The 22,582-nt window shown below is 57.0% G+C and overlaps 4 protein-coding genes across 4 annotated transcripts; all 4 read right to left on the bottom strand.

Annotated features, from left to right (window-relative positions):
- Nucleotides 1-2,523: 2,523 nt before the first annotated feature.
- S100A6 (S100 calcium binding protein A6) lies at nucleotides 2,524-5,346 on the bottom strand. Its single transcript, XM_030542164.1, has 3 exons — nucleotides 5,239-5,346; nucleotides 3,820-3,981; nucleotides 2,524-2,743 (listed from the first exon to the last, which is right to left on the bottom strand). The coding sequence occupies exons 2-3, from the start codon at nucleotides 3,955-3,957 to the stop codon at nucleotides 2,600-2,602; spliced, it is 282 nt and encodes a 93-aa protein (XP_030398024.1). The 5' UTR covers nucleotides 3,958-3,981; nucleotides 5,239-5,346; the 3' UTR covers nucleotides 2,524-2,599.
- Nucleotides 5,347-6,116: 770 nt separating this feature from the next.
- Nucleotides 6,117-7,375, bottom strand: LOC115639438 (protein S100-A5-like). The gene is made up of 2 exons (XM_030542165.1): nucleotides 7,073-7,375; nucleotides 6,117-6,435 (listed from the first exon to the last, which is right to left on the bottom strand). Exons 1-2 carry the CDS (start codon nucleotides 7,208-7,210, stop codon nucleotides 6,292-6,294), a joined length of 282 nt encoding a protein of 93 aa, XP_030398025.1. The 5' UTR covers nucleotides 7,211-7,375; the 3' UTR covers nucleotides 6,117-6,291.
- Nucleotides 7,376-12,700: 5,325 nt separating this feature from the next.
- On the bottom strand, nucleotides 12,701-15,697 carry LOC115639559 (protein S100-A4-like). The gene is made up of 3 exons (XM_030542503.1): nucleotides 15,594-15,697; nucleotides 14,048-14,206; nucleotides 12,701-13,152 (listed from the first exon to the last, which is right to left on the bottom strand). The coding sequence occupies exons 2-3, from the start codon at nucleotides 14,189-14,191 to the stop codon at nucleotides 12,988-12,990; spliced, it is 309 nt and encodes a 102-aa protein (XP_030398363.1). The 5' UTR covers nucleotides 14,192-14,206; nucleotides 15,594-15,697; the 3' UTR covers nucleotides 12,701-12,987.
- A 1,569-nt stretch (nucleotides 15,698-17,266) lies between these two features.
- On the bottom strand, nucleotides 17,267-21,453 carry LOC115639558 (protein S100-A2-like). The gene is made up of 3 exons (XM_030542502.1): nucleotides 21,400-21,453; nucleotides 19,202-19,370; nucleotides 17,267-18,027 (listed from the first exon to the last, which is right to left on the bottom strand). Exons 2-3 carry the CDS (start codon nucleotides 19,346-19,348, stop codon nucleotides 17,863-17,865), a joined length of 312 nt encoding a protein of 103 aa, XP_030398362.1. The 5' UTR covers nucleotides 19,349-19,370; nucleotides 21,400-21,453; the 3' UTR covers nucleotides 17,267-17,862.
- Between the last annotated feature and the right edge of the window lie 1,129 nt (nucleotides 21,454-22,582).

Genomic DNA, 22,582 nt, shown 5'->3' with positions numbered 1-22,582 from the left:
GCAGCCCCTGTGGTGTTAAAATTAACTTCTAAGGGGCAATCGAGCAAGTGCATCCCTGCAAAGTTGGACACCCATCTCTGTAGTGAGCCGGTTTGTCCTGCAGGTGCCGCTGCTGAGTTCTGTTAGCTACACCAGTGGCTCCAATCTTCCCAAAATACTGTCCCCCTTTCAGGAGACTGATGGGTCCTGCACACCCCCAAGTTTCATCTCACTTCAGAACGACTTGCTTACAAAATCAGACCTAAAATGACAGAAGTGTCACAGCCGCTAGTACTGGCAAATGGCTGCCTTTTGACCATATAATTATCAAATAAATCGACTGGACTATAACTCTTCTGCTCACACCTCCACGCATTGAACAGTCTGAGCAAGTCACTGTCTGGATGACATTTTAGTCGGTCCGGACTTCGCTAGCGCTTTTCATGTAGCCTGTTGTAAAACCAGGCATGTATCTAACTGAAGTGACGTCTCCCCTGGAAGACCTCTGCATACCCCGGGGGTCACAGGTGCTGGAACTAGGGGGCTGCTGCACCCCTGGCTGGAAGTGGTTTCCATCATATGCTGAGTTTACAGTTTGGTTCAATGGCTCTCAGCTCCCCCACTGTACAAATTGTCCCAGTGCCCCTGCCAGGGGTACGTGTTCCCCCGATTGAGACCCACTGCTCTACAGTGCCCCTGAGCACAAGCTTTCCAGGCAGACAGTTGCCCTGTGAAATCAGAGTCGTTAATTACCCATGCTTAACTCTCCCCCTTCCTGAGAAGGGGAGCAGTGCAGCGAGGGCAGGCCAGGGGCACAGGCCTCCTGGGTTTAAGCCTGGCTCTGCCCCTTGCTCCAGTCTCTGTATCTCCATTTTCTTTTCCACCACCTCACAACATGGGAAGGGATTGGCTCATACTCTGGGCGTGCACACACCTCAGTAGGCAGGACGAGGTCCTGATTTTAGCTGGGGCCTGTCAGTTCTCCTGCCATACAAACAAGAACCATCTGTCTCACGAGCAGGGAGCGCTTCCTTGCTGTGCAGCCCTAATATCCCTCTTGGTAACGGCTCCTCTGCCCTGGGGCGAGTGATGCTAAGCTGGGCCCACCTCTCTCCCTCTGCGACATTGGCTCTCTGCCCAATACAAAATGCTCCAGCCCAGCCAGGATAAATACATAGCCTTAGGGGTCACTCTGGATTGGCCCAGAGGGCTACAGTGGGGGAGAGTCCGGGGGGGCATATTACTCACTAGCTGATGGGGGTGGCTGGAGGCAGATGAATAGTTTGTCACTAGACATAACCACCATGTACAATGGTATCAGGTGTAGCCAGTCAGCGCAGCATTCCAGAGAGAAACGAGTCCTTCGTTTGATGGGCCCACTGGGGCCAAACACAGCCAGAGCGACACCCATGTCTGCCCAGGAGGGACCGCATCCTGCGCAGTCAGGACTATAGAGCTGAGGGGGCTCAGGCCCCTTTAAAGGAAGGTTTGTCAGCAGCACCTAGTGGCTTTTCTTGCCCTGAGATGGCACCGGATCTCACTGGCTCCGGGACTCCTGCTCAGACCACGAATAGCTCTTCCCATCACCTGACACGCTGACAAGGCTCCAGGTGCACGAGCTGAGCCGTGCCTCACAGGTATTGCCATGGTGACACACCTGCAGCCCCACCCACTCCCACAGCTCCCCTGAGCGCTGACATGGCTGCGCTACAAGGGTGGAGTGACCACATCCTCCCCTAATGTTACAGGAACTGGGGAGCCTGGTAGTTAGAGACCAGGCTCAGCCACCAGCTTCCTATTTCATCTCTCTGCATGGGCAGAGCATGCCAGGGCATCTAGCTAGCTGCAGCCCTGTAGGGCAGAGTGCTTAGGGAAGCCTGGGGCTCTCAGAGGCTCCAGCCTCCTCCATATCCCTGTGGGGTGGCTGCTGAGGGCAGGGTCGATCTGGGCAGGAGGCAGACAGCTGGGTCAGCATCTCCCTGCAGTTCTTTGCTAGAAGGGCTGGACAGCTCTAAGTGACCCACCCCACACAGTCCCCTGCATCTCAAAGGCCCGGCTGTGGAGACCAGCTCGCTTGGAGGCTCAGGGCTTGTGAGCCAGGGTGTGAATCTAGCCTGCCACGGTCAGAGTGTGCATGCGCACCCTGCTGATGTGCCTGTATAGTTTGTTAGGGTGTCTGACCTCGTCCTCGCTGACATGGAACTCGCTCACAGGGCATTAAACCTTAACATGTCAGCAGGGTGCCCAGGAGTCTGCACCAGGCTCACATGGGGTGGATTCACACCCCCTCGATTGCCAGTCTAGAGACAAGCCCTCTCTCCCCCTGGCTTGGTGCCTGTGATAATCAGACCCCTCCCAGGCAGGTGAAGTGCTGCAGTGTCTCCCTGCTGTTCATCCCCTGCCCCTGACTTTCCATCCTCACCCATTAAACCAACCCCTTGTGGAAATGGTTTGTCCACCCCCACCTAGAGCCCAGCTCCTGAAACCCTCTCAAAACCAATGATGTTTATTGAGCTTTACAAAAACAAGCCTCATCAACAGCAGCAATGTACAAAACAAAATTTTATTGGATACGCAGTGACTCATCAGGGCCATTCCCCAGCATGCTGCTTCATTCCGTCTACTTCTTATAGCTCACCAAAGCCTCGTTGTAAATCATGGCCAGGGCCCCTAGGAAAGTGACGTACTCCTGGAAGTTGACTTCCTGGTCCTTGTTCCGGTCCAGGTCCTCCATGAGCCCAACAATTTCAGCATCCTTCAGTTTCTAGAGCCAGAGGAAAGCAGAGAAGCCATTCACAGCCCAGGGAGGGGACAGTCAAGGTTCCAGGTGCACTGGGGGGGGGGGTACACTGGTGCAAGGCTTAACATTTCCCAGAAGCCTCCTTTCCCAGCCCACAATTGCTGCTATGAGAGGAGAGATTTTGGTGGTTGGGTTTAGCGTGCTGGCGGTGGGGTGGGAGAAGGGAGGGGGCTGGTGGCCCCTGCTATACACGAAGTCCGCCTAGACAATCTGGTGGCTGTTCCCACCTTCCATTCTATGACTATGTGAGGTCCCAAATCACCATGTTAGTTTTGTCATGACATTTTTTGTTGTGCAAAGTGCAAGAGACACCCGAACAGTCCAGCACACACTGGGTGTCACCAAGCAGGGAGCCTGAGAGCCCCCTGATCCTGGGGGCAGTTACATAAGGCTCCTAGGGGGCACTCCGCCAGCTGGGGATTGCTGGAGTGCAGCAGCACTCTGGCCAAACACACCCCCTTCACCCTGCTTGTTCCGAGCGAGTGACACAGGAGCAGACTACACTAGATCTACCCCCACGCTCGGGGAATTCTTAGCTGAGGAGATTTGCCACCTTTGTAGCTGTCTGTGATGCACAGGGGGTGGAACAAGAGGCGGCTCTGGCCGCAGGCTGCAATATTTCTGAATTCACAGAGAGCCGCAAAGACCTCCAGGAGGGGCTGTGGGCAAGGGCTCTGGAGTGGGACTTAGGGATGCAGGTTCTGGTCCCAGCTCTGACTTTCTGCAGCCTCTTGCCCTCCTACACTTGGTCTAGTTAGGTTGTGAGTGTTTCAGGGCAGGGGCTCTGTTTGTACAGCACCTAACACAACAGAGCCCCAACCCTGCCCTGGGCCTCTGTGCACTAACGTAACGCAAGCAACCCTAACGTGCCTCCTTCACTCACAGCAGAGCCAGCAGCAATCAACAGGAAGCTGGCCTGGGTCACTACGTGCTTACAACGACAATAAGCACAGAGAATGGACTTTTCTGGGGGCTGATTTTCACCAAGTCCAACTTGCAAAGCCTCAAACACCTGTGACCCTGTCTCCAGCCACACTCACCGCCCCGAGGGTCAGCTCCTTCTGGATTAGCTCCTTCAGCTCCCTCTTGCTCAGTGTGTTCTTGTCTCCTTCCTTTCCCGAGTACTTGTGGAAAACGGCGACCAAGAGCCCGACGGCCTGGTCCAGAGGACATGCCATCTCTGCAGGGCTGGGTGGGTAGATCTGAGGGGAGAACGCAGTCGATGAGCAAGGCCAGGACACGGAACCACCAGGACTGGAAGAGCCAAGCCAGCCCCAGAATCCCTGCCCTGGGGGGAGAGACAAGCTGGCAAGCCCAAGGAGCTGGGAAGTTTGGGGAACTCCCCTAACTCAGCCCCAGAGGGCTCTGCTCTGCGAGCCACGGCCTCCCATCCAGGGAGCGCTCCAGGCACCTGGGGCCTTTCACCTGGCCTCCCGCCCAGCACCTCTCAGGAGAGGCACGTAAACGTGGCATTCCCAGAAAAACGAGGGATAGGAGTTTCTGCCTGTCTCAGGGCCCGGAGAGGGAGCCGAGGACAGCGCGCCTGGGGGAAGGGACCCACACAGAGTGAATGGCCAGACGGAGGGATTGGCTCAAATTTACATGGACCTTGGGCTTGGTCTGCTAGGCACTGGTCAGCAGACAGACTCCCGAGCACGTGGGCGTTGGGTGAGGCAGCTGCCCCCTGCCCGCTGCTGGGTGAGCCCCAGGGGTGAGCTCAGCCCAAAGCCCCATGGGGGAAGGTCAGAGAAAGAGGAAAGGCCATAGGTGACCAGACCCCAGGGTGAGGGGCTCCGTGGCACGGCCAGAGACACCAAAGGAGGGCGACCAAGGGGCAGATTTGGTCTCAGGTCTGTGTCCTTCCTTCCGTAGGGGCCAAACCTGCCCCACCCGTCTGTCCCCAGCTCCATCACTCGGGAGGGGTCTAAGCAGCAGGGGCGGAGGGGATTCAGACAGCCCCCCTCCGCCCCCACCCAGCAGCCTCTTCCCATGCAAGGGGGGGCCGGACCCCGCTTGCCCAGCGAGTCTAGGTATAAAGCGGGGGGGTGTCCAGTGTTTCCTCCCCGCCCCCCCCGTTTCCGCAAGGAGTCGCCAAACCCTGCGCACTGGGCTCTGGCGCGAGTGACTTGGCTGCAGACTGAGTCACCCAGCCCCGCCCAGGCGGAGGTTTCCTCCCTGCACCGAGCCGGGCCGGGCCGGGGGCGCAGAACCCGCGCAAGAGGCGCGCAGATCCCGGGCGCAGCCGCTTCTTTGCTTGCGAGGCGCCCGGCGCGGAGCCGAGCCGAGCCGAGCCCGGGCTTCCCCCAGCTGCGGACTCTGTGAACGCGGATCGGGGAAGCCCCAGGCAAAGTGGGGGCTGCGGGGGCCCCGAGCTCAAGGGACCCGGGGCTCAGCTGCGTGGAGCGAGGGGCAGCCCCGGCCGGAGCCGGGCCGGGAGGAGAGGAACGAACCGGACTCACCCAAGACAAGGGAGCGCGCTGCGGATCCGAAGGAGGCACGGGGCTGGGGTGAGGGAGCCGCCCGCGGGCTGCCGTTATATAGCGGCCCGGAGCCCAGCCCAGCAGCCCTGCCCACGGCCCCGGAGAGAGGGGTGGGTGTGGCTTGGCGAGGCCACGCCCCCTACCACGTAGCCCCGCCCACTCATGTGGGTGCCTCCAATAGTCCCTGTCCTGGGCCCGGGGCCCCCTCCCTGTTCCCAGCCTCATCCAGCTCCCCGCTCCCAGCTTAGCCCAGCTCTGCTGCAGCAGGCGGGTGCCGGGGTGGGGTGGGGGAGGCCAGGTGCGATCAGCAATGCCTGCAGGTTCCCCCGGGCCAGGAGCCAGGAGCACCAGCGAGCCAGGATAGCACCGGGACCCCGATGAAGAGTAGTGGGAATTCCCCCACACACACACACACACACCCCTGACCCCAGAGCGCTGCCCATCCGGCCGCAGGACGGTCATCTCCCAGCCCAGCTCCCTCCTGGGACCCTGGAAATCAGCCAAGGCCCAGGGTGTGTTGTTATTACAGTTACAGGTGCCCATGGGGGCCGTGACTGAAGTCAGGGCCCCACCCACATCCTCACAGGGATCCACTGGGAGTCAGGCACCTAAATAACTCGAGGCTCTGGGCCATTGCACCAGGGGCTGCAGAGACGCAGAGAGCCAGCCCCTGCCCCCGGAGAGATTGCAATGGCTAGATGGACGTGCGTGGGGAATGGCTGGACAGACAGGCGAAGAGAAAAGAGGTCTGTCTGGCACGAAAAACAACGAGGAGTCCAGTGGCACCTTAAAGACTAACAGATTTATTTGGGCATAAGCTTTCGTGGGTAAAAACCCACTTCAGCTGCAACCTGGCACGAGATATTCTAGCCTGGACAGATGGCACAGCAGGGTGGATAGAAGGACAGCTGGACAGCAGGAAACACATAACACTGGGAGAACTGTGAACAAAACGCTTTTTATTGAAAGCAGCCAGACAGTGTCCAGAGCCAGGGGCTCTGGGGCCCGGTCTCAGCCCCCACTGCCCTCCAGCTACTTGCCGTGTCCCCGGAAAAAGTCGTTGTAGGCCATACACAAGGTGGACAGGAAAACCGAGTATTCCTTGAAGTCGATTTCCTGGTCGCTGTTCCGGTCTAGGCTTTTCATGAGCTGCTCAATGCCGCCCTCCTTCATCCTCTGCAGCAAAGGGCGAGAGAAACCAAACGGACTAGATGAAACCTGCAGGGATCTGCACTGGCGCTAGGGGCTGGTTTTTCTTTCCCTTTATTGTAATCTGGTTCGTGAATGATGCAGTGAACCCTGGAGCCTCGCTCCTGGGCTGCTGCTAACCATGCCGCAGAACAGAGAGGAGACGTTACTGTTACTTTCCCTCCCGGTCGGGCAGCTGCTAGATGGGAACAAAGCTTCCTTGGGAAGAAAACAATCCCCAGGCCTGAAATGAGCACAGTAGGCAAAGATACCAGGCCAAATCCAGCCCTGGGGAAGGCATCCGGCCCCCAGGCACAGGGACAGGGGCTCTGCAAATCAGACCCCGCGTGTCTGATTTCACAAGATCAAACTGACCACTTGGTTGGGCCAAAAACCTTGGGGGGAAACTTTGAAAAATGTTTGTATTTTCCCCCTAAATTTCCTGTGGATTTTTTTTTTCATGTTTTGGATAGGGAAAAAACCCAAATTTTCAGTTCTGCAAAAATCTCAAATCTGATCCGTTTGAGGAGAAACCCAGGAGAGTTTGATCTGAACCAAAATGCTCATTTTGATCCCAAAAATTCCTCATTTTTCAGCCCCCCCAAAATGTTTCCGAAGCACTCACCTCCCCCAGGCCCAGCTCATTCTTCACTAGCTCCTTCAGTTCCCCCTTGCTCAGGGTCATCTTGTCACCTTCCTTCCCTGAGTACTTGTGGAAGATGCAGACTAGGGTTGCCAAGGCCTTTTCCAGAGGTGTTTCCATGGCGCACGTCCACACTCGTCTGAAAGAGAGAGCAGGGCCTGGCAAGGTCTCGCAGTGCCTGCCACGGGAAGAACTGTGCAGACAAGCCCCGTGAGCAAGGAGCAGACAGGCTGTGGTGGGACAGAGCGGGAGTGAAGAGACGAGCCCTGCAGCATTAATACTTAGCTTTCCACACAGCACTTTCCAGTTTCAAAGTGCCCTCCAGCCATTCACTTCGTTCTTCTGGGTAGGACCCACCAAACTCAGGGCCCCTGGGTCCAAACAACCCATGTCACACGTGGGAGCCAGAGGCCCAGTCAGTGGTTTGCCCCGGGTCACATGCCGCAGAGCCGGGAATCAAACCCTTCTCCCGTGTCCCAGCCCAGCGCCCTGACCACGAGCCAACCCTTCCTCCGATGCTCTTGGGCTGAGGGTGAATGCAGAGCCCAGAGCAGTACCAATGCTTCTCCAGCAATTTGCATGTTTCAAGTGCTCTGTGGCTAACGTTAGTTACCAGGCACCCGCGCCTGTTACGCTGGGAGATGAGATGATTATTGCTAACAGACCAGGCTTTGGGTCTCCCTGGAGAATTCTCACCCACACCCCAAAGTCCCAGATGCTGGCTCAGGAATGTCACCCCACATACCCCCAACCAGCCAGATGTGCACACCTGGACCTGTGCATCCAGCCCCTGGAAGGGAGGGTCCCTTAGAGAGCACCTGGGGGCACGGATCAGCATTCACGTCGCTCTCCCTGTCAGTACCCAGCCCCAGCCGGGGACGCTAATGAATCCCAGTCACAAGCCACCTGCAGCATGTTGCACATATGCTAAGAAGAAGCAGTAAAATGCCACATTGTCCTAATCGAGAGACCAGCTGCAGGGAGGGAGGGGGACCAACATCTTTTCTTGGACCAACATCTGTTGGTGAGAGAGACAAGAAGTTGGTCCGGTAAAAGCTGAGACCTCACTAATACCCTTGGACGGACATGGCTCCACCACCACGGTGTACGCTCCTGTCATCAGACCTCCTCCTTTCTGCCCAGTGCTTGCACCGTCTGCCTGGCGGTGCACGGTACCTGGGTAGAGCATGTGAGCTGCAAGCAGGCTCCAGAAGGAGCTCTGATTCATGGCACGGGGAGCCAGGGTGAAATGGAGCTTGAGTGGCCAACCACATGCTGCATTAGAGGAAGCGGCTGCAAGGTGGTTAAGCCGGTTGCATCCAGTCCCTTCTGGGGCTGCCGGCTGCCTGTGCTGCCATAGACAGAGCCCAGACCTGCAATAGCAGTTAGCCACAGGGAGTGTGCAGCTGGGCATCTTGGGGCTAAGGCCCTGCCCGGAGATGCAGAGCTGTTCTGTTGACTCATCAGAGCAACCAGAGCAGGCGGGTCTTACTGACTGGGAATTTCAAATGCATTTAAGGGAATTCAGCATCAAATTTTGTTGTTTTCCAATCAAGTCTGGATTCCTAACTCTCTCGGTCCCTGCCCCCTTCCAATGAAAATCCCACCAACTCAGATGTTGCAAATCTCTCCAGGACAGAAGGAACCAAGGGCAGCAGCAAAGATCCTGCAGGGGGAAGCAGCCAAGCTCAGGATGAGTTAACAAGGCAGGAATCGCCAAGAAGGGGGGTGAGTCTGGAGCATATCCAGTGCCTGGGGGAGGGGAATGCCACCGTGTCCCCAGCCTTCAGGGCCAACCCGGCCTCTGGAAAATGAGCCACAGAGCATCCAGGCAAACAGAAAAACTGCTGCTATAGCAGGCCAGGAATTCCCCCTGGGAATCTCAACATTCCCACAACGAGTTTAAAAAATCCTGGTGGCTCTTGGAAAAGTAGCTTCCTTTAGAGCGGTTGGGAGGGAGAGAGTCCAAAAGGGCCACTGGAACCAGGGTCCCAGGAATGGAGCCAGCAGGGCACCGCCGGATGAGGCCAGTGCTGTTACTGAGCGTGCAAAGGAGGGAGACAAGCCACCTTCCCTGGGACCCCCAGATGTTAGCGACGTAACCGGCACAGCACCGTTATCTCCTAGCTCAGGAGCCGGAGCTGTGCCTGCACCAGCCAGAAAGCAGGTGAGCTCAGGCGATGTCTAAGCAGCCAGCCATGCGAGAACTGTGCCAACGCCCAGAAGCATCTCAGAGCCAGCATCCCCTGGAGCTCAGCCCGCGCATCCTGGAGAAAAACTGCCACAGCTGGAGGGAGGCAGCCTCCTGGCACTGTGACTAACGGGTGGGGTGCACATCTGGAGAGAGGTCTGCACAGCTGTGGCAGGGATCCCGCAGCTTGGCCTGCAAGGGAGGGGTGTGCACATCTGGAAAGCGGCATGCACCTCTGGTGAGAGGGCCTTCTAATGCTGTGTGCCAGGGAGGGGCGTGCGCAGCTGCAGAGAGGATCTGCTATGCCTGGGCACGCTGCCAAAGGCGCAGCACATCTGGCGAGGGGAGGGAGAGAGAACCCACCGAGGCGGCACTCTGGAGAGTCTGGTTTTTAAAGGCCACAACAGCCAATGTTATAAAACAAAACCAACTTACCAAGCCAAGAGCAAAGGGAAAAGCAGAGAGCCCTGAGCAGGGCAGGCAGCTCCCTTTTATACGCTCTGAGCTCCCAGAGGGAGCCCTGGGTTCTCGCACGCAAGAGGACCAATGGAAGCAGTTCTTGTTGCCAGGATCCCGGTTGCCTACTGCCTCCCTGCCCGCTGGTCTCCAGATGTCGCTTGGACTCAGCTCTGAATTCTCCTGCACCTGCTCTTGGGATGGCCCAGGCATGCGGGTCAGATGGGCAGACCCCACACTCGCTGCCCAGGCGAGCCTCTGACTTGTCCCGTTCTCAGTTACACCGGTGTCAATCCAGAGTGGCTCCACTCAAGCCAGGGGAGTGACTCCAGATTCGCTTAGCAGAAGCCGGCCCCTGGCGTGCAGTGACTCGGGTGACGCCTCTCGCTGACAGCGCTTGGGGGGACGATCCACCCAGGCCCAAGCGTGGAGCTGCCCATTTATATGGGCACAGGCTGGGCCTAGGGCTAAAGGAAACAACCAGGGCAGTATTGCCCACTTCCTCGGCAGCAGCTGCTGCCTGGCACCTGTGCCTGTGGCGACAGGGGATTTCCTGGTGAGCAGGATGCACAGGCAGGCAGGGGACCTGTTGCTTAGCAGCCGCAGGCTGGGAGCAAGTTTGGGACGAGCTCCAGCGATGAAGGTCGCTGGCCGATGCAAAGGGCTGTGGCGAGAAGGGAAGAGCAGAGAGCGAATTGGAAGATCAGGGGAGGAAAAAGGGGGGGCAATAGCAGACTGGGGGGGCAGGTGCTCAGTGCAGAGTTGAGCTTGGAGAATTTGTGGCCGTCTGATCTCTGGGGAGGAGCAAGACGTGTTGCAGGGGGAAGACCCACTAAAGGGGGCTTCTGGGGGGGAGGCCGTTCCGTCACTCACAGTTCCCGTGGCCTCTCTCTGCTCCCGCCGCACTCAGGCTCAGCCGCAGAGTCAGCCCGGGTGATCAGCACCTGGGGGTGAGACGCCTCGGTGCCAGGCCCTGCCCCAGCGGCCGTGTCCTCTCCTGCGTGTGCCGCCAGCCCAGCCGGGACCTCGGGGGCCATATCCTGTGCTAAGCGGAGCCGCTCTGATCCTTTCCCAAGGGATTGTGGGAGAAGTTGTGTGTTCTCCTGGGCGCAGGACAGGGGGACTCGTGGGAAGGTATTGCAGGACTATCAGCAGGCCAGTGGCTTAGCCTGCAGTTGCCACCCCGTGTGGAAGGAGAGCCTGGGCTTGGACCCCGCTAGCCAGCTAGGCCAGATTGCAAGCACCACGGAAGTGAGGGGACAGGGTGAGAGCTTGGGGTAACTCTGCCATGAAGACAGACCCTCGGGGCCAGGTTTATTGCTGTCCTGCAGCTGCCATTGTTTGCAGCAGTGGGCACGAGACTGCCAGGTTGGCACGGTGCCTTGCACACCCACTTGTGAGCACTGGTGCAAATGACGGCTGGAGTCACAGGACAATGGAGAGTCCACCCCGGGTGTGTAATTGGGAGGCGTGGGGGCTCTCAGCCTGTCCTGACTGTGACAGGACTCAAAGAGGTGTCATGTGATCTGGGAGGTGGGCGGATGGCTCTGGATAGAATAACCAAGCCGTTGTGCTTGGCGTGCTTTGCAAATGCACAGTAATCACGAGGGGCGTCTGTCCCTGCTGCCTGGCTCAGGCAGGACACTTCCGTGCCGCATTGCCAGCTCCTGCAACCTGATCAGGAGTCTTGTGATTTGGGGCAGGGTTTCTTAAAGACACAAGCTGCTGGAATCATGTGATCACCTGTGAATCCCAGCTTCCACCTACAACACAAGCAGGTGTCTAGCCCGTCTGGCTGCAGAGACCAGCTGGAAAGGTGGCTGCTAGCGTCTCTGAGACCAGAAGACAAATAAAGATTCCTGTGTTTATTGTAAAAAGAAATCTCCTGACTTTTGACGCTCCAGCTTGACCGAGCTGCAAGCACTCCTCCCTCCCCCCAGAACCCTGGGTGAGGCAGGTCGGCCCTTCCCATCAGGCTGGGTGTCCCGACTCCTGGAGCAGCAGACTCCGAAAAGGAGGGGCCTGCAGGAGTAACATGGGGCTGATGAGGATTCCATCCCAAAGGAGCCCGGGACAAGACGGCCTGTGCCAGGAGGGGCTGATGTTTTAGCCTCGGGCGCCTCCGTCCCGCTGGATCCAGGAAGAGCCACGATCCTGGGGCATGGGCCTGGGATCTTAACTGGCTTCAGCTGACAAACATCGATCTCCACTTCCTACCCGCCCCTCTCTCCCCAGTGCACCCTGGGCTGCTGCTCCAGCCTTTGAAGCCGATATGGCTCGGGGTGCTCTGAGAACAGCTGGCCTCACATCGCGCAAGAGCCAGCCCTGGGGAATGCCTCATGCTCAGCACTATTGCAACCCACTGAAAATGCAGCAAATTCTGTTTTATCCCAGCTGAGCCCACCCCAGTTCAGCCCATCCCTGCCCATTCGCTGTTCTCTCTGCGTGGCCAAACTCAGAGGTCCTTACTCAGGCGGCGCTCCCATCAGCCCCAGGGGCAGCTCTGCCTGGCTACCCACCAGCCACTGAGGTTGTCTGCACCTTCTTGGGGTTGCAGGGCCTGGGCTGCCGCTGCTTATTCCATATGCTGAAAGGCACTGAGGGCCTGATCTAGGGGGAGAGGCCCATGGATAGCAGTGAGCTTCGGCTCACACCCCGAGTTTAACCCCCACACACACCAAATATTCCTGAAAAATGAGGGTCTGCATTTATAATGGGTCACCCAGAGGGTTTTAACCCCAGACCTTTAGCAGAGACCCCTACCACACGAGCTAAAGGAGTAATTCTCTTAGCTGGTAGAAGTAGTAGGTTCTTATCCTCTAGGTGTCCCAGGCTCTAGGACCATTAGTTCTTTCTGCTGTTAGCTCAGCAGACAAAGCAACAGAGAGGAGGGAAAATATATGGGGTTCTGCAGGATTCATGTTTTGTCACTGTTATACATCAGACCAGACCAGACTCAGAGGGTGAGGATCAGCCACGGTTCTATTTTTATTCATGCCTGTGACCCTGGACAATAAAGAATCTGCCCATCAGCATGGTATCTGGGCACCAAGAAAAAACATCTGTTTGCAAAATACACCAGGGACCTTCTTTAAAGCAACCTTTATTGAAAGAACACCAGCCTCCTAATGCAGGGGCTGTGGGAGGGGACAGGCGCTATCAGCAGGGAACGGCAGGGAGACAACCCAGATATTGTCCCTGGAGCTGAGTTTCTGGGTGTCCGTTCCCTGCTGCCATCCAGGGCCGGGCTTCACACCTTCCGTGGCATCTTGTCAGGGCAGTCCTGGAAGTCCTCGTTGCACATCATGGCGACGCAGGCCAGGAAGGTCGCGTACTCCTGGAAATCCACTTCCTTGTCCCGGTTGCTGTCCAGGTTGTTCATGAGCCTTTGGAAGCTGGCTTCATCCGTTTGTTTCTGCCAAGGGGAGAGGAAGATAAAAAGGGAGCTTTGCATTAGAGAGCTTGGTTCCTGAGCTGGTATCCAGGTGGACAACTCCTCTGACCCAACACAACAGCCTCCTCCTCTGCAGCTCCCATGGCCTGGAGCAGCCTCCCGCCATCTCTCGGCATCAGCAGCTTCTCGTTGTGCAGTGCACACTGAGCAGCTTGGGACGCAGAGGATCCCACATCCAGCCAAAACTGGGAAGGGTATTTAAAGAGGCAGAACATAAATACCCAAGTTAATCTCTATGGCCCAGCCAGCTAACCCCCCAGCCCTTGGGGCAGGTGCCAGGGAACCTTTAATACCCACCCCGTCTGTGTGGGAAGGACCCTGCCACACCCCAGTAACAATCCCCAGCTCTCTGAGTGCTGTGCCAGGGAGATCAGTATCTTTAGCCCCATTCTACAGACAGGAAAACTGAGGCAAAGACAGGTGAAATGACGCCTCCACAGTCTCCAACAGGTTTTGAACCCAGGTCTCCTGAGTCTCACGCCAGTGCTCCGTCCACTAGGATGCACTGTCATCAGTGCCTCCCACAAGGAGCCACCCACATGGGCCCAATGGCAGGATCAGGGCCTCCGTTTTCCCAGGGTATCTGAGAGATATGGTAGCACACACCCTGGGCCACAGCAGTGGGCCAGGACTGGCAGAGAACATAGCACCAACTGACTTCCCCCATCTATCTGCTGCGTCCCGTGAACATCGCTAGCCAGGTCTTTGCCTGGCTGGAGCTTGTGACATGTCAGGAGCCTGGCCCAGGCTGGTCCCATCCCACCACAGGTTAACACACCCCAACCGGATTCCCAGGTCGCTGCTCAGCCCAACGGGAGTGGTCCCAGACTCCCAGCCGAGCCTCCCTTGCCCTTACGCTGATGTAGCTGGGCAGCTCCTTCGTGACCAGGTCCTTGAGCTCAGCCTTGTTGAGCTTGAATTTATCACCTTCCTTCCCAGAGTACTTGTGGAACGTGGAGACCATCGTGTCCAGAGCCCGCTCCAGGGGTCGGGCCATCATGCACCGCTAGCAAATCTGACAGGTAGACAAGGGATGCTGGTTAGAGGTGGGGTCCACCCCACCGGGGAGCACGAACCAGCCTGGCCAGGGCACAGAAGTTAAATTGTAGGACGGAGTGAGTGAGCTTAGCATGGCCTGCGTAGGTTTACTTGTGCATTGCCAGCGAGGAAAGAGACACTAAGCCAGACAATGGGGCGAGGCACTTTTGTTTTCGTAACTGGGAGCCTCCTGGAGCCGGTGGTAATGGGATGCAAACAGACAAGGTAGCTAGACACAGGGACCTGTGACCCCGTCGCACAGCTAGGGTCTTGTCTTTCCACTGACTTGGGCACCATGTAGGACTTCAGCCTGGCCGGGAGGTGTTTATGGCCAATCAGGCCTTCAGAAGCCACATATTAACGATAACCCTCTTCCTGCATTATGCCTCACAGACAAGCACCTGTCAGGAATGGTCCAGATAATACTTAGTCCTGCCATGAGTGCAGGTGATGGGACTAGACGACCTCTTGAGGTCCTTCCAGTCCTACGATCACTTAAACATCACCAGCCCATGCGGTGACCTGAGCGCTCAGCCCACAAAGGTGCTGAAAGTGGCTAATTATACGTCCATGCGGGTGGCATCTGCCTCCGTCAGCAGCCCAGTGCAATGTCCCACCGGTCCCAGCAGAGAGGGAGTCACGCCCTCCTTCGGCTAGAACTAACTCAGGAGCGGGTCAGCCACTTGGAGGGGCAGCTCCTGATCTCCGTCGCACTGGGCTCAGTCCAAGGTGACTCCACCGACTGTCCCAGGGTCTGCCCCAGAGCAGGCTCCGTCCTGCATCAGGCCCTACCAGCCCGGTGACACGCCCCCCGGGCAGGGCACACTGATGTGTCACTCCTTCCTGCCTTCCGATGCCTCCCGCCTCCACGGGCGGGGCGTTGGCTTCTGGCACTGATGCCGAATACCAGCCCCGAGGCTAGGAGGGGAAAAACTTGGGGACAGAGGGGTGGCAGCAGGGGATGGAGGAGAAAAGCCCCGCTGAGAAGCAGGGACTGTCCAGCCACACCATGTGCCTTGGCTGAGTCCTGCTGCAAGAGCTGATTCCTGGCTCCTGCCTGGAGTGACGGGGACGGTTACTGGCCCTTGCTGGAGCCCGCGGAGCACTGTCTGGAGAGGCTCGGCCGCCCCACATCTGCAGCAGAAGAGCAGCGCAAGCAGCCAGCTGCAAAACGCAGCCTCTGAAATAAAGTCCGACTGCTCGGGAGCTGCAGAGTTAGTGACTGGCTTTCCCTGCTGACTCAAACAAACCGTTGGCTCTGCGGCCCTCAAAGCCAGACCCCCGCCGATTGCCCAGGGGAGCCCCCACACATAATGCCTCAAGGCAGACCCGAAATTCAAACTGCTGGCAGAAAACCAACTTACCCAAGCAGCAAACAGGAAGAAGAGCAAGGGAAGGCCGGGCCGGAGTGAGTCTGAGTGACAGGGCTCAGTATTTATATCCCTAGCGAGAGCTTCAAGGGACACCCACTTGGGGGGGTTTGAATTAAAAAGAGGCCAATGAAAGTGCGAGTCTCTTTGCAGACGGCTGGCAGGAGAACATGGGTACCCCGGGACCATCACCCACCCATCCCCGCCCTTTGATGATGCTTTCCAGCTGTTTGGCAAGGAGGGACTTTCATCCTGGGCTAGGAGAGAGGAAGGCTGCGGGGGTAGGGGAAGCCATCAGCCACACAGCCATGAAATCCTGATTCCTGGGCTTAGCTAGACCAGGGAGCGGCAGGAGGGGGAAGGAAAATCAGCAGGGCTGGACACAGGGTGCATGGGGGAATTAAGGAAAATAACATCTTCAAATCCCTTCCCAGTACACTCCGGCTCTGTGTGGTGACGGAGATGTCAGACCTGCGTCACTTTGCAGCTTCAAGTGAAATGTACCTGCCACCTCGCTGCCTAAGCATTTATATAGGCCTCCCTCAGCCTAGGGTCAGCGTGCCCGGTGCGCCAGGTCTGTCTTCTCGTCCCACTCGTCACCAGCTAGGAGCCATTTTCCACACTGCCTGTACTCACATGTTCATTCGGGGGGACCTGGCCAACCACGCACTGAGCAGTCACCGCACCCAGGATAGCACCAAGTCTTTATTAATATTTCAAACCAGCCAGTCTGACAGGACAAGCGAAGAAAACCCACCATCAGGAGAGAAAACCCAGAGACGTCTCACCCTGCTGCAAGGGAAGGAATTGGTCCTGACTAAGGCCATGTCTACATCTAAAATTTTGCAGCGCTGGTTGTTACAGCTGTATTAGTACAGCTGTATAGGGCCAGCGCTGCAGAGTGGCCACACTTACAGCAACCAGCGCTGCAAGTGGTGTTAGATGTGGCCACACTGCAGCGCTGTTGGGCGGCTTCAAGGGGGGTTCCGGGAACGCGAGAGCAAACCGGGAAAGGAGACCAGCTTCGCCACGGTTTGCTCTCGCGTTCCCGGAGCCACCCAGCAAACCGCAGGGAAGGAGACCTGCTTGCTCGGGGTTCCAGGACCGAGAGAGCAAACCGGGGAAGGAGACCAGCTTCGCCACGGTTTGCTCTCGCGTTCCCGGAGCCACCCAGCAAACCGCAGGGAAGGAGACCTGCTTGCTCGGGGTTCCGGGAACGAGAGAGCAAACCGGGAAAGGAGATCAGCTTGATTACCAGAGGCTTCCTCCTTCCACGGAGGTCAAGAAAAGCGCTGGTAAGTGTTTACATTGGATTACCAGCGCTGGATCCTCTACACCCGAGACAAAACGGGAGTACGGCCAGCGCTGCAAACAGGGAGTTGCAGCGCTGGTGATGCCCTGCAGATGTGTACACCTTCAAAGTTGCAGCACTGTAACTCCCTCACCAGCGCTGCAACTTTCTGATGTAGACAAGCCCTAAGCAGTTAGCCCTGGACACGTTCCATGCTTATGGCAGACAATTCTGAATAGGGCAAATATGGCAAAAATACCTCCAGGATTGGAAACATTGGTGCATCTCCAGAGCCCAGCTCATGATATTATTTAACTAAAATGAGATGCAAATTATTCATATTTCATAACTGCAAGGACTGTGCGGTGGAATTCAGGGCTGCGTAACTTAATCCTGCTTGGGAATTTCTTGGGTTGGAGTGCTGCTGCCCTCTGCTGGATGCAATCAGCTCAGTTCAACCATGTGTCATAAACCCTGTACTGCAGCGTTGCTCCACATTTTCAGGCTGGCAATCTCTCATTCAGTCACAAATGTATGTGACACCCCCCTCCCCAACACACAACACATTAACTATGAAAGCAAGAGTACAATGATGTGTCAGTGAAGCCAATATAACTGATCTCTGTGGCTGTGGATGGACCAGGGCATGCTGGGAGTGGGGAAAGGAGATTTGCTTTGCTGTAGACTAATACATTTTTCAATGCCTCACGAACCCCTGGTTGCCTTTCATAACCCTCCTCTCCAGGACTGAGAAACAATGCTCTGCTGCTACTCGTTGATGGAAGGTCTCCTTTAGCTCAAGGGACTGGCTCTGTGTATTTGGGGCAGGTAGACGTGAGTTCAATCCTTGACACACCATGACCTTTCCCAGTGTGAGGTTCCCAGGTTGCTGCCAGACCTATAATTTTGCTCTCCTACTTTGTATTCATGCCCTGCACGAAACCAGCTGCCGGTGCCCCAGCAGGGGTGGGTTTATTGTTCACGTGGCAGAACCACAGGGGAGTCCAAGAAAAACTCATGGCATAAGGTGCACGCCACTGCCACGAAGCGAATGTACTCCTGGAAGTCAACTTCCCTGTCTCTGTTAGCATCCAGGATGCTCAGCAGTTCCTCAAAGGCACCTTCCTTCACTTGTACCTAGGGGCAAGAGTGAAGATGAGTAATGGGGCAAGTGAAACCCCCTCAGGAGTCTTTCAAACTCAGTGACAGCCAGATGGGACAGACAGCCTAATGGTTAGAACAGTAGGCTAGGGTTCAGGAGACCCGCCTTCAAGTCCTGTCTTTGCCACCAATTCTGTGAGGGACCTTGGGTAAACCACTCTGTGCTTTACTCCCCAGGGGTAATAAAGGACCAATAATTAGTCTGTTTAGGTTGCAAGCTCTTTGGGACAGGAACTGCCTCTCCCGATGCATTTGTAAAGCACTGGTTCACTGGGCCTGGATCACACGCGGGGCCGTTCGGTGCTACCGGAACCTACATAATAATGAACGTAGGAAGAAATGTCCGTCCTGAGCGCGTTGTGGAAATTCGACACCTTTCCCTGCTCACTGTCACAGGCAGTTACCATTCCTCTGCCCTGCGATGAAATGCTGGTCCCCCACCACCACCCCGGTTTTCACAGGCCCAGCCAGATTCAGAAGGGGCTGATCTCATCCTGCAAACTTGACTCATAAGACACTGAAATTGGACCAAACTATCCTCAGTGCTGGTGTAACCCCGGGTGATAGCCCAGCACCGGCGCATGGTCGCTGGGCAGCATTTGTACAGCAACGCACAGGGTCTGCTTCCAGTCCAAGCCAGAACCAGGGGAGCAAGTGTAAATCGTCATGTCCCAGTCCAGAGGCTGGTCCCCATGGAGGATAACAGCCTACTACTGTCATCTGCTACCAGGGTCACTCTTCTCGCTGAAGTGGCAGAGGGTCCAGGCTTTGGGTTGGAAACCCGGGGCTCAGGAGGAGCTGGTGGGGATTCGTACACGTGACAAGGAAAGAAACGTTGAAAACAAATGAAAAAAAGTCGAGAGGCAGCTTGGATTAGTGGATAGGGAACTAGGCTCTTTCCCGGCTCTGGCACTGACTTGCTGGGTGACCTTGGTCACCTCACTTCCCCTCTCCATGCCTGTTTCCCCTCCCACCCTGGGTCTATCAGACTGTGAGCTCCAGGACTGTCTCGCCTGCTGGGTCTGTGCAACTGAGGCCTCTAGGGTGCTGGGAATTATTGTCATTCATGGTTTGTAACTGGTTCAGGGTGGAGACTGCTCTCGTCTCATCCCAACGGCTCCGTTCCAGCTTCCTCCACGAGCTTACTCACATCTCCCAGGCTGGGCAGCTCCTTCTCCAGCAGCTCCTTCAGCTCCCCTCTGCTGAGCGTGAATCTGTCACCTTCCTGTTTGGAATAGCGCTGGAAAGTGCAAACCAGCACAGCCAGCGCCTGCTGCAGGGTCTGCGGAGCTGCCATGGCTGATGCCGGGGGCTGGGGGCTGAAAGGCAGGAGAGTTAGCAGAGACCAAACCCCCACTGGGGAGACAGAGAACATGGGGAGCCCTTGGGGTGAGGTGTGTAGAGGAACCGACCCAGGGAGCCAGGTGTCCAGTTTTCGAATGGAACACTCGGTCAAAAAGGGACTCTGGCAGTTCCAGTCAGCACCGCCGACCAGGCCATTAAAAGTCTGGTTGGTGTCACTGCAGAGCTAAGGTAGGATAGTCCCTACCTGTCCTGGCTCTGCGCTGCATCCCGGAAGCAGTCAGCAGGCCCGGCTCCTAGGCGGGGAGGCCACAGGGCTCCATGCGCTGCTCCCACCCCGAGCACCATTTCCGCACTCCCATTGGCCAGGAACTGTGGCCAATGGGAGCTGCAGGGGCAGTGCCTGCGGGAGAGAACAGTGTGCAGAGCTGCCTGCCATGCCCCTGCCTAGGAGCCGGGCCTGCTGGCCGCTTCGAGGGCACAGCGCGGAGTCAGGAAAGGCAGAAACCCCCAGCCCGGCCTACCAGTTCTGAGGTCAATCCGTCTCTCTTTGAGGAGTCTAGAGGGTAACCCCACATTGGCCTTTGAATGGAAACCCAGCAGCAAGCTCAGCTCTGAGGTGGCTCAGAGGGGCCGGCGTGGTTCCAGAGGCCACTGCAGCCTTGCCCTTGATTTCAACAGGCTTTGCAACAGGCCCTGGAGTACTCAGAAACACAGGAGAGGTGCCATGTTCTGCAGCTGATGCATCCACTGGGGGATAGTCTCAGGACAGAGGCCCAAAACCCGACACACACGCATACACGAAGAAATTTCTGCTGGGAATATCGAGCTGTGTCCAGCCACTGGGTCCCGCATTGGCTGCAAAACCAAACCTGGTAGCCCAGGAGATGCCTTGTTTTGGAGAGGGATTTGAATCATACGGAGTTGAACCACAGCGGCGTGTTTCCTTCCCCTCCACACACCCACACACTGAGTCACTCTGGCCTGTGGCAGGCAGCGCCTGCTTTTCCGCCAGCTCCTCCAGCGTCTCTGCTCTGGCCTGCCCAGCTCGGAGGAGGCAAACGAGCTCAGCTGTGAAGGGCTGGGGCTGGGGGTGTCCTCCAGGGAATGGCCCCTGAGGTAGCTTTGTACAGTTTGGTGATCAGTAGAAAACGTTAGAGAGAGAGAGAGAGAGAGAGAGACCTTGTAGATTAGATAGATGGGGGGGTGTCTGGAGATAGATAGATAGATAGATAGATAGATAGATAGATAGATAGATAGATAGATAGATAGATAGTCAGTCTTCATGGTGAGGATGGCCAAGCAGTGTTGGGCCAAGGCCAGGAGAGTTTCCTGGCTGCTCCAGAGGGGACATGGGTTTATGGGGTCCTGCAGGATTCAGGGCCCCTACCGCCAGTTCTCTCCTCCTGTGCAGAGAGCCAGACCCCAGTCCTCCCCAGGCAGGTGGATAAACACGCACCCTGGCAGGGCAAAGGCAGGAAAGTGCCCAGCTCGAGGAAGCCGCCAGCTGGTTGCGCTGAGCAGCCGGGGGAATGGCAGAGGTCATGGGAGACGGGATGGATGCAGCGGGGCTCAAAGGGGTGACGCCAGCCACAGACCCAACCCTGCTCTTTCCAAAGCTCTTCTCATCTTCCCATCTCTGGGGGTTAAAATACATCATTTAAAGAGTGGTCCCAGGCCAGGCCAGGCGGCGGTTTGGCAGGGTGCCTGCTGAGTAAATCCCCATTTGCCTTGAAAATGATGCGGCAGGCGCTGGGAGGCAGCCGGAGAGACGGACCGAGCGACCAGCCAAAGGCACATTGCAAGGGGTGCGACGGCACAAGGATGCTCCCAACCCTCCTTCCCCTCCTCTGCCAGGGCTTCCCCATTCCCCGCTCCTCTGCTGTCTATGCAAACGTGGGCAGACTCAGCAGCCCATCACGCCAGAAACCTCCACCAGCATCGCTTCCTGGGAGCTGCATCCTCACAGCTGGAACATCTGGGCAACCTCTGGAGCCCAGCCCAATCCCTCTGGGAAAGATGGCAGCATTTAGGAACAAAACTCACCGCCACGAACAACGAGGTTAAGGGTCCGGGACAGCCAAGCGTGAGCAGGCGTGTAGGAACCGTCCTGAAGCCACACACTTTACCAGCTCCCGGTTCAGACTCAGATGGGCTCTGCCAGGCATTGGTGTTAATATCGCAGGCAGGTCTGGGAAACGGCCCCGAGCCAGATCCACGCAAGAGTTGCATCAAATTGGCTTTGAATCCACACCCTGAGCAGCGCATGGAGGTGGAGCAGCGTCACAGACGGTTTTGAAATCCAGGCTGGGCGTCTGTCTACACACTCTGCTCTGTGAATTGGGGGGCGGGCGGGGTGGAGGGGCAGCTCTCCGGCCCATGTTATCCCAGAGGTCAGACAATGTCCGCAATGGTCCCCTCTGGCCATCTGTGATTCCATGAATCCCCCAGCACAAGGCGCTCCCAGGACGGTCCTGGACTCTATTTACTGAGCACAAGCTCTTCGGCTGGGCGGGGGGGAATCGAACCTGGGTCTCCCATATCCCACTTGAGTGCTGTCGCCACAGGGCAAATCGTTATATGATGGGCCCCGGGTGCTGCGCCTCCAGCCCAGGACCAGACGTAAGGTGCGTTCGGAGTCTGCCTACCAGCTCAGGCCCCACACAGAACCACCTCTCTGCTCCCGGCCCGGGGGCACCCAGACACAGGGCAGTGACGTGGCTGCCCAGGTCAGTTTAGGTGCCTACAAGGCTCAGCGGCGTTTTGTGGATCCTAGTGGAGCCAAGACTGGGACTTAGGCCCGTAAACCTGAAACTCGCTTGCCCAAGCACTTTCCTGGCCCCATTTTCTGTGCCTCCTTTCAGGGGTGACCAGCACTTCCCTGCTGCCCTGGGGGGTGCAGATAAACACATCAACCACTGTGAGATCCAACCAACAGCCTGTTCCAAGTGCTGTACGCCACTCACTCTGCAACAGGGCAACGCCAGATCAGACGGGGAGAGCCGAGGACTATATTCCTGTATAACGAGTCTTTAAACAAAAGCCCACAGGTGCCGGGCTTGCTGTGCTTCTGGTGCCCCCCTCCCAGGTTTTATAAACTTGTTAAAGCTTCCCAGATGAATAGTTTCAAGAACTTGTGAGCTGTTAAGCTACTCTAGTACCAGCGGCGCTGAGGGACACACCGAGGAGGGAAGAGAGAGAGACAGGCTCATCACGCTATGGAAAAAGC

The sequence above is a fragment of the Gopherus evgoodei genome, chromosome 24, assembly GCF_007399415.2.
Source record: "Gopherus evgoodei ecotype Sinaloan lineage chromosome 24, rGopEvg1_v1.p, whole genome shotgun sequence".
Classification (NCBI taxonomy): Eukaryota; Metazoa; Chordata; order Testudines; family Testudinidae; genus Gopherus; species Gopherus evgoodei.
The sequence above is the reverse complement of the archived record's forward strand: the minus strand, read 5'-3'. Positions and strand labels throughout refer to the sequence as shown.

What these genes read in the sequence shown, in the direction of transcription:
- S100A6 (XM_030542164.1), bottom strand. Translation starts at nt 3,957, where the DNA reads ATGGCATGTCCTCTGGACCAGGCCGTCGGGCTCTTGGTCGCCGTTTTC. An exon ending in AGGAGCTGACCCTCGGGGCG is followed by an intron (nt 2,744 to 3,819) that starts GTGAGTGTGGCT and finishes CTCTGGCTCTAG; the next exon opens with AAACTGAAGGATGCTGAAAT.
- LOC115639438 (XM_030542165.1), bottom strand. Translation starts at nt 7,210, where the DNA reads ATGGAAACACCTCTGGAAAAGGCCTTGGCAACCCTAGTCTGCATCTTC. An exon ending in ATGAGCTGGGCCTGGGGGAG is followed by an intron (nt 6,436 to 7,072) that starts GTGAGTGCTTCG and finishes CCTTTGCTGCAG; the next exon opens with AGGATGAAGGAGGGCGGCAT.
- LOC115639559 (XM_030542503.1), bottom strand. Translation starts at nt 14,191, where the DNA reads ATGATGGCCCGACCCCTGGAGCGGGCTCTGGACACGATGGTCTCCACG. An exon ending in AGCTGCCCAGCTACATCAGC is followed by an intron (nt 13,153 to 14,047) that starts GTAAGGGCAAGG and finishes TCCCCTTGGCAG; the next exon opens with AAACAAACGGATGAAGCCAG.
- LOC115639558 (XM_030542502.1), bottom strand. Translation starts at nt 19,348, where the DNA reads ATGGCAGCTCCGCAGACCCTGCAGCAGGCGCTGGCTGTGCTGGTTTGC. An exon ending in AGCTGCCCAGCCTGGGAGAT is followed by an intron (nt 18,028 to 19,201) that starts GTGAGTAAGCTC and finishes TCTTGCCCCTAG; the next exon opens with GTACAAGTGAAGGAAGGTGC.